This window comes from Abramis brama, assembly GCF_963993115.1.
Source record: "Abramis brama genome assembly, chromosome: 13".
NCBI lineage: Eukaryota > Metazoa > Chordata > Actinopteri > Cypriniformes > Leuciscidae > Abramis > Abramis brama.
Genome location: NC_139975.1, coordinates 37504487 through 37518350, shown reverse-complemented (window position 1 = coordinate 37518350; position 13864 = coordinate 37504487). Strand labels below are relative to the sequence as shown.

The 13864-nt window shown below is 39.1% G+C and overlaps 1 protein-coding gene across 7 annotated transcripts in view; it reads right to left on the bottom strand.

The window, feature by feature from the left end:
* limch1b (LIM and calponin homology domains 1b) overlaps window positions 1-4153 on the bottom strand; it is a 131172-nt gene extending 127019 nt beyond the window's left edge. For all 7 annotated transcript variants that reach the window (XR_014608759.1, XR_014608760.1, XM_084133388.1 and 4 more), the window contains exon 1: window positions 3903-4153. Coding sequence is in view for 5 of the 7 variants with exons in the window: in XM_084133388.1 (XP_083989514.1) it covers window positions 3903-4004 (102 nt within the window). In the remaining 2 variants the exon portion in view is untranslated. The remainder of the gene's footprint in view (window positions 1-3902) is intronic.
* Window positions 4154-13864: the final 9711 nt, after the last annotated feature.

Sequence of the window (13864 nt, the reverse complement as noted above, 5' to 3'; positions counted from 1 at the left end):
ACAGAAAATGTGCTGTCAAAAATAAAATACCAAATATTATAATCTCTATGGTAATATCGACTTCACATATTTGGATTGCCTCTTGTCTGTCATAACGTCACGAAGTCTCGTCAGAGTCGTAGTCATACAGCAATGCTATTTTTAGTTAATTGAAATAAGAATAGATGTTAAATTGTGGTAGAAATGGCATCCAAACGCCATCTTTCTGGAGCTGAAAAAAGGAAGAGGAGAATGGTTGAGGAATAAAGACAAGCTCAAAGTAAAGGTGTGTTCTTCTGACTTCTATAAATACTGCGTTATTTATTGCTGTATTATTAGTTTTAATAATAAATGTAACAATGCCCATGATCGCAGACAGACAGACATGGAAAATTGGGCCACATTCAGCGTGTTAAGAATTATCTACCCATGCATTTTGTATAGATTTTTACCCTCTGATGAAGTTATCGTAGTTTTTTTAAATTTGTTATCGTAAAGTTTTTTTAAGGTGGATCATCTCAGACCTCAAAATGGCCGTTTTACCCCTTTTGATAGGCTAATTATGCAATTAATTTATGTTAACTGTCTCTTTTTCTGCAATTTCTCAACTGCGAATAATGGTCATTAATAATCACTATTATAATTTTGAGCAAAATAATCGTGATTATAAGTTTCATTATTATCATGCAGTCCTAACCCACCCCACCCATTCTCCCTCCCCGCTAAAAACAGGTTTCTCCCTCTTTCCAAATTAATATTTAAACCACCATAACATTTATAAATAATACAAAACATTTTTATTATTGTGATCATCAGTTAAAAGTTAAAATGTAGTAGCCTACTGCATTTCTAGGCATTATGCATAATTGTAACCGTATCTTATGCATTTACAAAAACACCTTTCATTTATGCTTTATTTTATATGCTTTATTTTTTATGTGTGCTTTCTGTCTTTTATGTACTAGGGGCTATGCTGAAATCTCTTAGTTTCTTAGTGTTTTTTCACGTTGAATGTTACACTTTTATAAACTTAAATATTGAGCAATCTATAGCCTAATTTAATATATATATAATTTATATATATATATAATTTATATATATATAATTTATGTACAATTCATACATTTTATTTCATTTATTTGAGTTTCATGTAAATATTTTTTTCATTTTTGAATGCTACACTTAATACACATTTACAAACTTAAATATTGAAATTGTCGTATCATGTGCTTTCTCTTCCTTCATAAAATTGTTATGAGATTGTTATGTAATTTTTACTTCAGTGGGGCCAATTTTCATGATCTTGCCTAGGGCCCCACAACCCCACGGGCCGGCACAGCGCTGCAGATACACAAACCGTAAACAAAGCAGTGCGTGCTTACCGTTTTGAATATCAATCCTGCTAAACACTTTGTTTATTCCACTCCGCTCATGTTAATATTGAAATGTTCGCCAAGGAACACTCGGGTAAGATGACGTGACATTATAATAGCCTTCTATCTGTACCGTTTTGACTTCTTTGCTCGCTGTTTTGCTATTATTCTCGTGCACTGACTTGTTCAAGGTTTCTGAGAGAGAGATTGATCCGTTACATCGAATTTCTCTGAGCAGATAATTATTTTATAATTTATATAATTATTATAATTGTCCATCGATGAAAAGGGGAAGAAAAGACAAGGTGGAGCTGAAAAGTTACGCGTTAAAAAAACCATTACAGGTTATGCTGTCATTATGCTGTGAAATGCTTCAAAATAACATATTATAGGCCTACATTTGGCGCAAAGAGTAGCAGTTCAGCAGGCTCTGACGGCTCTAGCTCCCCCTGACTAGCTGATATTCTGTCTTGATAGTTTTATATTAATAATGTTGTGTGTCTTAATGTTCTTATGTTTGTTTCCCTTTGTTTTACAAATATGACCTAATATATGTTGTTACTTAAAATAAATGTTTAAAGGGATACTCCACCGTTTTTTCATATTAAACTATCTTATTCCCTTAACTAAGACGAGTTGATACATACCTCTCTCGTCTCAGTGCGTGCACTCAATCGCTCTGTCTTGCGGTGAAACTTTGTTAGCACTTAGCTTAGCCCAGTTCATTCAATATGGGCCAAGCAGAGAAGCTACCAAACACCTCCACGTTTTCCCTATTTAAATACAGTTACTCGCGTAGTGTAACTCGACCTAGGACGGTGACACAAAACAAAACGTTGCACTTTTCTAAGCGTGTAAAATGGATAACTATATTGTATGGCGGAATACCATAGCAAGTGCTTGTAAGCACTTCGACTTGGCGCAGTAATATCTTCACTAGAGGGAGCGGGGGCCGGTGAGAGGATTTTTCACGAGTGAAGATATTACTGCGCCAAGTCGAAGTGCTACAATATAGTTATCCATTTTACACGCTTAGAAAAGCGCAACGTTTTGTTTTGTGTCACCATCCTAGGTCGAGTTACACTACTCGAGTAACTGTATTTAAATAGGGAAAACGTGGAGGTGTTTGGTAGCTTTTCTGCTTGGCCCATATTGAATGAACTGGGCTAAGCTAAGTGCTAACAAAGTTTTGCCGCGCGCCAGAGCGATTGAGTGCACGCACTGAGACGAGAGAGGTATGTATCAACTCGTCTTAGTTAAGGGAATAACATAGTTTAATATGAAAAAACGGTGGAGTATCCCTTTAAATTGCATTTATTTTTGTATTGTGTTATATTTTTATGTTATAAGTGGTGTTAAAAATTATTCTGCACATTAATGTGCCAATGTGTTATGATGTGGGATGTGGGCTGCTGTGGGCCAGAAAGTCCAGGGCCACTTTTTGGTCCCAGTCCGCCCCTGTGTGTGTGTGTGTGTGTGTGTGTGTGTGTGTGTGTGTGTGTGTGTGTGTGTGTGTGTGTGTGTGTGTGTGTGTGTGTTGTCTGCTGGATTGGGTCATTGTGAGCTGTGAATTAGTGCAAAGGAAAAGACATGCATGTGAATGCCACACATTAAACTCAGCATGACATGAAGATTCGCTTATCTTCATACTGTATGCTAATATGCTAATATATATATATATATATGTATTTTTGCTCGTGTTTCTTAATCAAAATGTCATAACTCAATGTTCCAGTTCTCCAAAATTTAAATTCTCACAATCGACCACAAGCTTCAACAACCAATCCTTCCATCCAATCAACAACCAATATAATCTTTTATAATATTTATTTCCATAATCCTTTCAACTATAGGCTACCACAATATGGAAGAAAATATCTGTTGCACTTCGTCTCATTGTGACTTTAAATTCCAAACTCTTCTGAGGTCTAAAAACCCTGCGAAAGGAAGGAATCTGTACACAAGCCCTTGTCCAAAAATCCTACAGGAATGCTAACAGAATCCAACTGGATAAACAGAAATTCTGAGAATTAACTGGGATAAAAAATAAAAAAAAGAAAAAAAAAAGAGGAATTTCAGCTGAAGCAGTGAGATCTTACCTGATGGCCTGATCATTCTTGCATTAGGAGCGATTCTGAATAATGAAGGAAATCCCACTGGTATTCCTTTAGGAAACCTCACATTTACTTCAACAAGTCAAATCATGTCATGCAATTATAACCCAACAATCTGTGCATTTACTATTCCACCTGAACTAATGATTCAACGAGATAAACGGAGATTCAGGAGCAGTGCTGTACTGGAGGAAGATCTTATCTGGATCCTTATAGGATTCTAGTTTGATCCCATTAGGACTGGTTCCTACTGAATAACAGTTCCATTAACATTCCTTCAGGATCCTTCAGCTAATTTGTGTCAACAGGTGAACACAAGTAGCGCGCGCGCACACACACACACACTCACACTCACACACACACTTGACAGCTCCAGCACGCGCATCATTCACACACACTGTATTCCCGAATAACGCAGTGGCATGACGTCACGCACCTCTATCCATCTCTGCGCCTCGCGCACAGCAGGTTCGGTGTGATGATGATGATGATCCTGCAGAGGAAGATGTCGTCCTTCATCCGAACCTCGACTCGCCATTTAGAGCTGGTGCCTTAATAAAACCCTCCTCGCGCCCGATGAGAGACGGAAACTCTCCAGGTAAAGTTATTTCAGGACTCTGTGTGAGTGTGTGTGTGTGTGTGTGTCGTGATGCAGGGCTGCGCTGCTGCCGCAATCGCGGATGAGATGAGACACGCGCACCGCCTGAGACAGCCAATCAGAGCGCAGCTTCGCATCCCAGCACGGCCCACCGGCCAGAACAGCCAATCAGAGTCGAGCATTCCTTCCCAGCTCCGCCCAACGGCCACGCCCACTGTGCACACGCCCTGCTTCATTTCCATTTCATAAGAACTTTTGTAAATAAGTAATAAACACATATGGAGATCAGTAGTTCAGATACATTCAAATATTCATACACAAATGTTCCAAAAAATAATTTGGACACTTAAGTCTCATTGCATTAGCTTACAAGATCAAACATTTATTTACATTATTACATGATTTTTCTCTCTCTCTCTCTTAAATTATTTTATTAAATTTACCCTTTTAAATTTATAGCAGTAGCAACTTTATTTACATAGCACAATTAAAACAACACAAGTTGACCAATGTGCTTTACAATGTCACACAGAAAAAAAGAAGAGAAAAAAGCATTACGTAGGCAACACATTTAATAAAATTGTGCCTGATTAAAAGCTATTGCTAAATTTGACATGAGAGGCAGTAAATCAACTGATCCATGTTTAATGTATTATGGTGATTTTCTATTAACAATATCAGTTACTCATGTTTAAGCAGGATACTGAGATACAATAAACATAACTTTGTAGAACAGTCAAAAATGAGTAAATAAATCTTGTAGTGCTTGAACTGATGTTTTATGAAATCAGTGGCTGATGTCTTGATTTAACCTGTGATTATATCTCTTGTGTTTTATGAAATCAGTGGCTGATGTCTTGATTTAACATGTGATTATATCTCTCGTGTTTGATGAAATCAGTGGCTGATGTCATGATTTAACCTGTGATTATATCTCTCGTGTTTGATGAAATCAGTGGCTGATGTCATGATTTAACCTGTGATTACATCTCTCGTGTTTGATGAAATCAGTGGCTGATGTCATGATTTAACCTGTGATTATATATCTCGTGTTTGATGAATTCAGTGGCTGATGTGATGATTTAACCTGTGATTATATCTCGTCCTGTTTGATGAAATCAGTGGCTGATGTCATGATTTAACCTGTGATTATATCTCTCGTGTTTGATGAAATCAGTGGCTGATTTCATGATTTAACCTGTGATTATACCTCTCGTGTTTGATGAAATCAGTGGCTGATGTCATGATTTAACCTGTGATTACATCTCTCGTGTTTGATGAAATCAGTGGCTGATGTCATGATTTACCCTGTGATTTTATATCTCGTGTTTGATGAAATCAGTGGCTGATGTCATGATTTAACCTGTGATTATATATCTCGTGTTTGATGAAATCAGTGGCTGATGTCATGATTTAACCTGTGATTACATCTCTCGTGTTTGATGAAATCAGTGGCTGATGTCATGATTTACCCTGTGATTTTATATCTCGTGTTTGATGAAATCAGTGGCTGATGTCATGATTTAACCTGTGATTATATATCTCGTGTTTGATGAAATCAGTGGCTGATGTCATGATTTAACCTGTGATTATCTCTCTTGTGTTTGATGAAATCAGTGGCTGATGTCATGATTTAACCTATTATATCTCTCGTGTTTGATGAAATCAGTGGCTGATGTCATGATTTAACCTGTGATTACATCTCTCGTGTTTGATGAAATCAGTGGCTGATGTCATGATTTAACCTGTGATTACATCTCTCGTGTTTGATGAAATCAGTGGCTGATGTCGTGATTTACCCTGTGATTATATCTCTCGTGTTTGATGAAATCAGTGGCTGATGTCATGATTTAACCTGTGATTGTATCTCTCGTGTTTGATGAAATCAGTGGCTGATGTCGTGATTTACCCTGTGATTACATCTCTCGTGTTTGATGAAATCAGTGACTGATGTCATGATTTAACCTGTGATTACATCTCTTGTGTTTGATGAAATCAGTGGCTGATGTCATGATTTAACCTGTGATTATATCTCTCATGTTTGGTCACGCGCTGCCATCTAGCGGACATCACGTGCTACTGTTTCTACTAGTCTGGACACTGTAATAGTCAGGCATGATTAGTTCACACAACACATTCTCTAAACATCACTGTTTCTTAATGTTATTTGTCATGTCTTGCTGTTATTAGGAGTACATTTTTGTGCAGAAGTGACTGCGTTGTTGTCATCTATTACCTGTTATTTTTCTCTGAGCTGATTGTACAGACCAATCATGGTCATTCATGTTTACTAACTAAGGATTATTGATTAAAAATCCATTTTTATAGATATCGCTGAGGCGACTTTCTTTTGTATGTTAAATGTTATTGCTTGAAAGTAATAAACTAAAAAGATTATATGTTTATTATTAATGTCTGAGAAAGCAATTGCATGCTTCACACATAGGCTATTCTCCGTTTGCAGTGCGTATTATAAATCTAAAATGAGTATAACATCTCATTTGTATTTACTTATATCCATCCAAATCTTCATGTTAATCGAATTTAATGTATTTTTAATGTATTAGATCAATAACTAACTAATAGTTTTAATCTTTTTTCATTTTCATTTCATTTTATGATGTATTTATTTATTTACTTATTTTAATCTTTATTTTTTTTATTTTTTTTACAGTTTGTTGTTATTTTGCAGTATTTACAGACCCAGATTGAAACCCCTGACCAAACATAAAGTGCTCTGTGCCTTTAAGGTTGCTCGTGCACTTCCGTGATAAACAGGCCTGACCAGCTGCTGCTGTTCTGGATTGCAGAAGAATAGGAAGATAGGGCCTTTCTTATTTGAGTGTTTTTCTACACTCAAAAATATGTGCAAAAGTATTGATTTGAAATTAAAAGAAAAAAAGTGAATGACTCAAACAGTAATTTGATTTATGACACTGTATGTTGCGTTTGAGAGCTTTATGTCTTTGTGTTGTTTGTTCAGAGTTACACTGGTTTATCACCACATACACTGAAATAAATGGAAAGACGATTGCAGGAATCCCAGAGATTTCTGCTGTAACGACACTGGATGATCAACAGATCGATTATTATGAGAGTAACATAATGAAGCTGATTCCCAAAAAGGACTGGATGAAGGAGTTTACATCTACAGAACTGTGGAAGAAATACATTGAGATCAGAAAACATGTACAGCAGATCTACAAAATCAACATTCATGTTCTAATGGAGACATTCAATCAGTCACAGGGTCTTCATACGTATCAGAGGGTGTATGGCTGTAAATGGGATGATGAGACTGAAGAATCACAAGGGTTTGATCAGCACGGTTATGATGGAGAGGACTTCATCGCACTGGACCTGAAGGAGCTCGGATACATCACAGCTGTACTACAGGGAGTACTCACAATGCAGAAGTGGAACAATGACAGAGAACAGCTTACATTTCTGAAACATTACTATGATCATGAGTGTGTTTACTGGCTGAAACAGTTCTTGACGTTAAGGAAAGAGGCTGACAGGATAACAGCTCCTGAAGTGTCTCTGTTACAGAAGTATCCCTCTTCTCCAGTAGTGTGTCATGCCACAGGTTTCTACCCATCAGGAGTGACTATTACCTGGTTCAAAAATGGACAGGAGCACTATGAGGATTGGGATCTTGGAGAGCTTCTGCCAAATGAGGACGAGACCTTCCAGAGGACATCTACCCTTTATGTTACTCCAGACGAATGGAAGAACAACCAGTTCAGTTGTGTGGTGGAGCACCAGGGAAAAACCATCCAGAAGACTGACAATGAGATCAAGAATAAATACAGAAACACAGACGACGCACAGACGACGCACAAAAACACACCGGGCGGACGAGACCATGTCTGACGAGACCACAGAGAGTTTCTGGGAGGAACATCAGAAGCAGAGAGGCAGAGAACATCAGAAGCAGAGAGGCACTCACTGGGGATCACAACATTTCCAATACGACAACTCCACCTCCATCAAGTCGTTCTGGTCTACCACTCGCCGGCCTCGGAAGAACACAGGACGCCGTGCTGATCATTCGCTGTTAGCCCGTGTCCCGAGCTCGGCTAATGCTAACGCGGCTGTCAGTCTCTGCAGCATTGCGGTCAACATCGGCCTTTTAAACATCCGCTCTCTCACGGGCAAGGGCCACCTCGTCCAGGATCTCCTGACAGACCGTAAGTTTGACATCTTTTGTCTGACTGAGACCTGGCAGCAGCCAAACGACTTCGCTCCCCTAAATGAAACCACTCCACCGGGGTTTGTTTACCAATCTGCACCTCGTGTGTCTGGGAGAGGGGGCGGTCTCGCGGTAATATACCGTGAGAACTGGAAAGTTGTTCCCGTGAATGTGCCTGCCTGCCTCTCCTTTGAGGCCACTGTCTGTCAGCTCTCTGGACCTACTCCCACTGTTATTGCGACTCTCTATAGACCACCAAAACCAAACAAGGATTTCATCTCTGACTTTTCTGCATTTCTGTCTCATCTGACCACACTTTCATCTAATGTCATACTACTGGGAGATTTCAATATCCACATGGACAACCTCAACAACACTTTCACTAAAGATTTTACCTCTTGTATAGATAGCCTTGGATTTCAACAGTTTGTCAACTTTCCCACACACAATAAAGGACATATTCTGGACTTAATCTGTTGCTCAGGAATAACACCTACGGACTGCAAAACTGACTACCTCCCTTATACTGATCATCTGCTTCTTTCATTTAATGTCAATCTGTCCTTCAGTAAATCCAACCTACCACGTACTATTCATTTCCGTAAAATCAAGGACATCAACCTGAACAATCTCATAACTCATATCAATAACCTTCCCAGTGCAGATAGCCTTTCTACAACAGATGAGTTTCTCACACATTACAACACACACCTCCAAAACACTCTCAACACTCTGGCTCCACTCAAAACTCGATCTGTCACCTTCACTAACACAGCACCCTGGTTTACTCCCACACTCAGAAAACAAAAAGCAATAGGCCGCCGGCTGGAAAGACTCCATAGGAAAACTGGACTCACCATACACAAAGACATGTACACAACTCACATCCTCCAATACAAAGACTCCATCTCCAAAGCCAAATCCACCTACTACTCCCGGTTAATCAGCTCCAATGAAGGCAATTCCAAGGCTCTTTTCTCCCTCATCTCGAACATCACAAAACCCCCTGATTCACTTCCATCCCATCTCTATTCTTCTGACTTTTGCAATAAACTGTCATATTTTTTCACCACAAAAATCCAACACATTCACCAGGAACTTACTCCGTCAGTCTTAAGCCCATCCATTCCACCCTCATTCACTCCAACCCATCCATTTTCAACATTTACCCCTCCCTCTGTTAATCAAATTTCCACTCTTATCCAGAAATCAAATACCTCCTCCTGTCAACTAGACCCTCTCCCCACTTCTCTTGTTAAAGCATCCACTCCTGCTCTTTCCCCCCTCATCACTAATATTATTCATGCCTCCCTCACCTCTGGTACTGTACCCTCCTCTCTGAAAACTGCTGCTGTCACTCCCATACTCAAGAAACCCGGTTCCGATCCCACTGACCTCAATAACTTCCGCCCCATCTCAAACCTTCCATTCATCTCCAAACTTCTTGAAAAAACTGTCGCTGCTCAACTCCAAACCCACCTTTCCTCCAATAACCTTTATGAACAATTTCAATCTGGCTTTCGCTCCCTCCATAGTACTGAAACGGCTCTTATCAAAATCACCAACGACCTCCTCCTTTCTGCTGACTCCGGTTCACTATCCATCCTCCTTCTGCTTGATCTCAGTGCAGCCTTTGACACCATTTCACATTCCATCCTTCTGGACAGACTCTCCTCCATCGGCATCACTGGTATTCCCCTCACCTGGTTCCGCTCCTACCTTTCCGACCGCTCCCAGTTTATTCAGCTAAAGTCCTTCACCTCTCATCCCTTCCCTCTCACTTCTGGTGTTCCTCAGGGTTCTGTCCTTGGCCCCTTGCTTTTTCTGATCTATCTTCTCCCCCTTGGTCACATCTTCAGGAAACACAACATTAATTTTCATTGCTATGCGGATGACACCCAGCTCTACATCTCCAGTAAACCCAACAGCACACTCCCACCCTCCTCCCTAACCAACTGCCTTCATGAAATAAAGTCCTGGTTCACCTCAAACTTCCTCAAACTTAACAGCAATAAAACTGAACTTCTACTCACTGGCACAAAATCCACCTTAAGTAAAATAAACAATCTCTCAATTTTCATTGACGGCTCCTCCATTTCCCCCTCCCCTCAGGTAAAGAGTCTGGGTGTCATCCTGGACAGCACCCTCAGCTTCACTGCACACATCAATAACATCACCCGCTCAGCCTACTTTCACCTTAGGAACATTCACCGCCTACGCCCTTCTCTCACTCCTCTTTCCACTGCCGTTCTTGTCCATAGCCTTGTCACTTCCCGAATCGATTACTGTAACTCTCTCCTGTTTGGTCTCCCTCAAAAAACCCTCCATAAACTCCAACTTGTTCAGAATTCTGCTGCACGCATCATCACTCACACACCCTCCATCAAGCACATCACCCCAGTCCTCCAACAGCTACACTGGCTACCCATCACATACCGCATCCACTACAAAATCCTGCTCCTCACTTTCAAAGCCATCCATAACCTCGCCCCTCCATACCTGACTGACCTCATTCATATTGCCACACCTGCCCGCTCTCTCCGCTCCTCCTCCTCTCTCCATCTCATTGTCCCGCCAGCCCGCCTCGTCACCATGGGGAGTAGGGCCTTCAGCCGCTCTGCTCCCCAGCTCTGGAACACTCTCCCCCCTGACCTCCGTAACTCTGACTCACTGCCACACTTCAAATCCACACTCAAAACTCATCTGTTTAGACAAGCCTACTTACTCTGACCACTACTACATTATCCTCCTGTACTGCTTTTAACTGATGTATTTTAACCTGTTTTTATACTAGTTTTTACCCTAGTTACTTTTTAGTTTGTTTTAATGCACCTTCTTGTAAGGCGACCTTGAGTGTCCAGAAAGGCGCCAAATAAATAAAATGTATTATTATTATTATTATCAGGTGAGTGTGAGTTAGGGATGGGGAAATGAAGCCTCATGAATCACTGAAGCTTTCCCCTAACTGTTCCAGGAAAAGATTCAAAGCTTTGGAGTGTCGAGAACAGCACCATCTGGTGCTTATTTAAAATAAAGCAGCCAGTAGTCTGTGTTAGAAGCTCTGGCAGATGAAGCAACCACAACACACTCCATAGTTTCAATGTAATGTGTACAAATAAAACCCTTACATGTTTGTGTTTGATTTGTTCATTAAATAAATTAATTTTCTCTCCTCACAAACCCATCAACCAGATTGAGCCAACAATGACTCGTTAAATAAGATCTTGGCTTCGAGCCTTCTGACACCCAAAGCAAAACGCGCACGTGATTGGACAGAAAGTGAGGCTTCATTTGTCGTCGATCACGTGACACGTGGGATCTCCACCTCTCCTTCTCCTCCCGGGAAAGCCGAGCTCTACCCACCTGCATGGGCTCGTGATCGATGACTGGGCTGACCGTGTCCCCATTGCTGGTCCGTGGTTCCTCCGTCACTCCAGGAAAATGAACCGGGAGAACGCAACGTTCCATTCTGGAGAGACGTGCATCCACCCCGAGTGCCAGGTCCATGAGTCCGTTCAAGCTTGTGGGATATGACGAGTGGATAGTGCCACGGATAACATACCGAAGTCGACAGTCGTGTACTTTTACGTGACAGAAGGGGTACGCCGCACCACAGACGCGTGACACCAACATCGCACCGCAGCACGTCTCATCACAGACGCGTGACACCAACGTGTGACTCCAACATCGCACCACAATAAATAAATATCCATTTTTTCCCCCTAGCTTTTCTTAGCTTTCCTTTGTTATCTTTCTAATCAATCATTCTTTTCTTGTGTTCTGATAACATTGAAAATATCATTGGTACAAATTTTGTATTGTATACTGTTGTGTATGTCATTAATGTCATCTCTGAATGGTTTACGAACATAGTATTTTTTTTTTTTTAATAATTCACTCACTTTCTACTGGATATGAGGACTATGCAAATTATACACCATCAAAGTCACAACTTTTTGCACAATTATTAACAACAACTTTAAAGTTGAACAGATAAATTCATTATCTATAAACATAATATTCTGGAATGTGTCATTCTGAGTTTTTACTTTTGAAGGTGGTAATAATTTTAATTAACACAGTTGACCATAATGGGCGAATACACAATATGAAACTATTCACGATATTGTTTACAGGAGAAGGTGACAAGAAAGTATTTTAATAGCCTATTATTTTCAAGAAATCAACAATGAAAAAATATAAGGCAGGGAAATAGTCTTTTAGTCACAAAATGCAAAACAATGTAGGTTCATGTTCAAATGTTCAAAATAGGGCTGTCAGTGTCGACTATTTTATTTATATATTTTTTGGTCATAATCTGAAGTGAACAATAGCCTTTAGTATGACTTAAATACATATTACAAATGAGGCAATATAATTGGTTCAAATAAAGTATTAAAATTAATTAATTATATTGTTTTATTTAACAACACTATTAAAATACATGAAGAAATATATAAACAATGAACTTATGTATATTATGTATTATAACAAATGCCAACAGAGGGCGCAAGAGGCCTGACGCAGAGCAAACCATTGTTTATCTAGTGTTTGATTGCACTTAATCTGTAATGTTTTGCTAAAGCCATCAGTTTCATTTTGAAACCTCAAACATCTATTTGCATTCTTAGAAATATATTGGTTGAAATTGTTATGTTGTTAGCGTGTGTTTTTAAGTTGCTAAATAAGTTCAACAGCACAAGTTTCGTCCATATTCCCCAATGCACGTTAGCCTATTGTGAGAAAAGTACCGAAGCATAGAATAAAATAATACAAGGAATGTCCATTTTTGCCACAAACTCAACTCTGTTGAACAGAATAGTACCAATGGGTTAAATGTATAAGGATCTATGTTATCCCACAACCATATTTCTTTTTCGTTCTTCTTTGGAAAATAAAAAATACAAGACTTATGGAAGACTTCGTCACACGTCACTCAAAAATATGATTTTTGGGATTTCCTCAGATAAACACAATGGCTCATTTTCAGAGTCTGTCTGGTTTTACCTGCGCAAGTGATTCCTTACAGGCATCTTTATTCACATTGGCACCTAATGAATTGTATATATTTGATCTATTAATTTATATACTGTAAAAAATGTATATTAATTATAATGTTTAATTTTAAATCAATAGTTATGTATTTAGTTATACTCATTTAAACTATATTTTATTGTGGGTGAGCTCAAAAGTTTACTATGAAGACTTGAAAAAAACTCAAAATAGACAATGTCGTCAAACATTATTTATTATTTCAACATTAACAAATTATATATATATATAAATATATATAAATAAAGTAATCAACATAAAGGGCCATAGGCTAGTGCAAAATGTGGGGACTGCACTATGCCTACCACCATAAACTGGCTGAAGCTTTCAAATGAGGCATGCAGTCTGTGTAAGCCATTGACTGGATTATTTAACAATTCAAATTCTTTAAACGTTTTTTTTATATTTCAACATGAACCAATTATTCAAAAATATATATAAAATTAAGTAATCAGCATAAATGGGCTATTAGGCTAGTCCAAAATGTGGGGACTGCACTATTCCCAAAGCCATATATTGGCTGAAGCTATCATACGAGGCATGAATTGGTAGC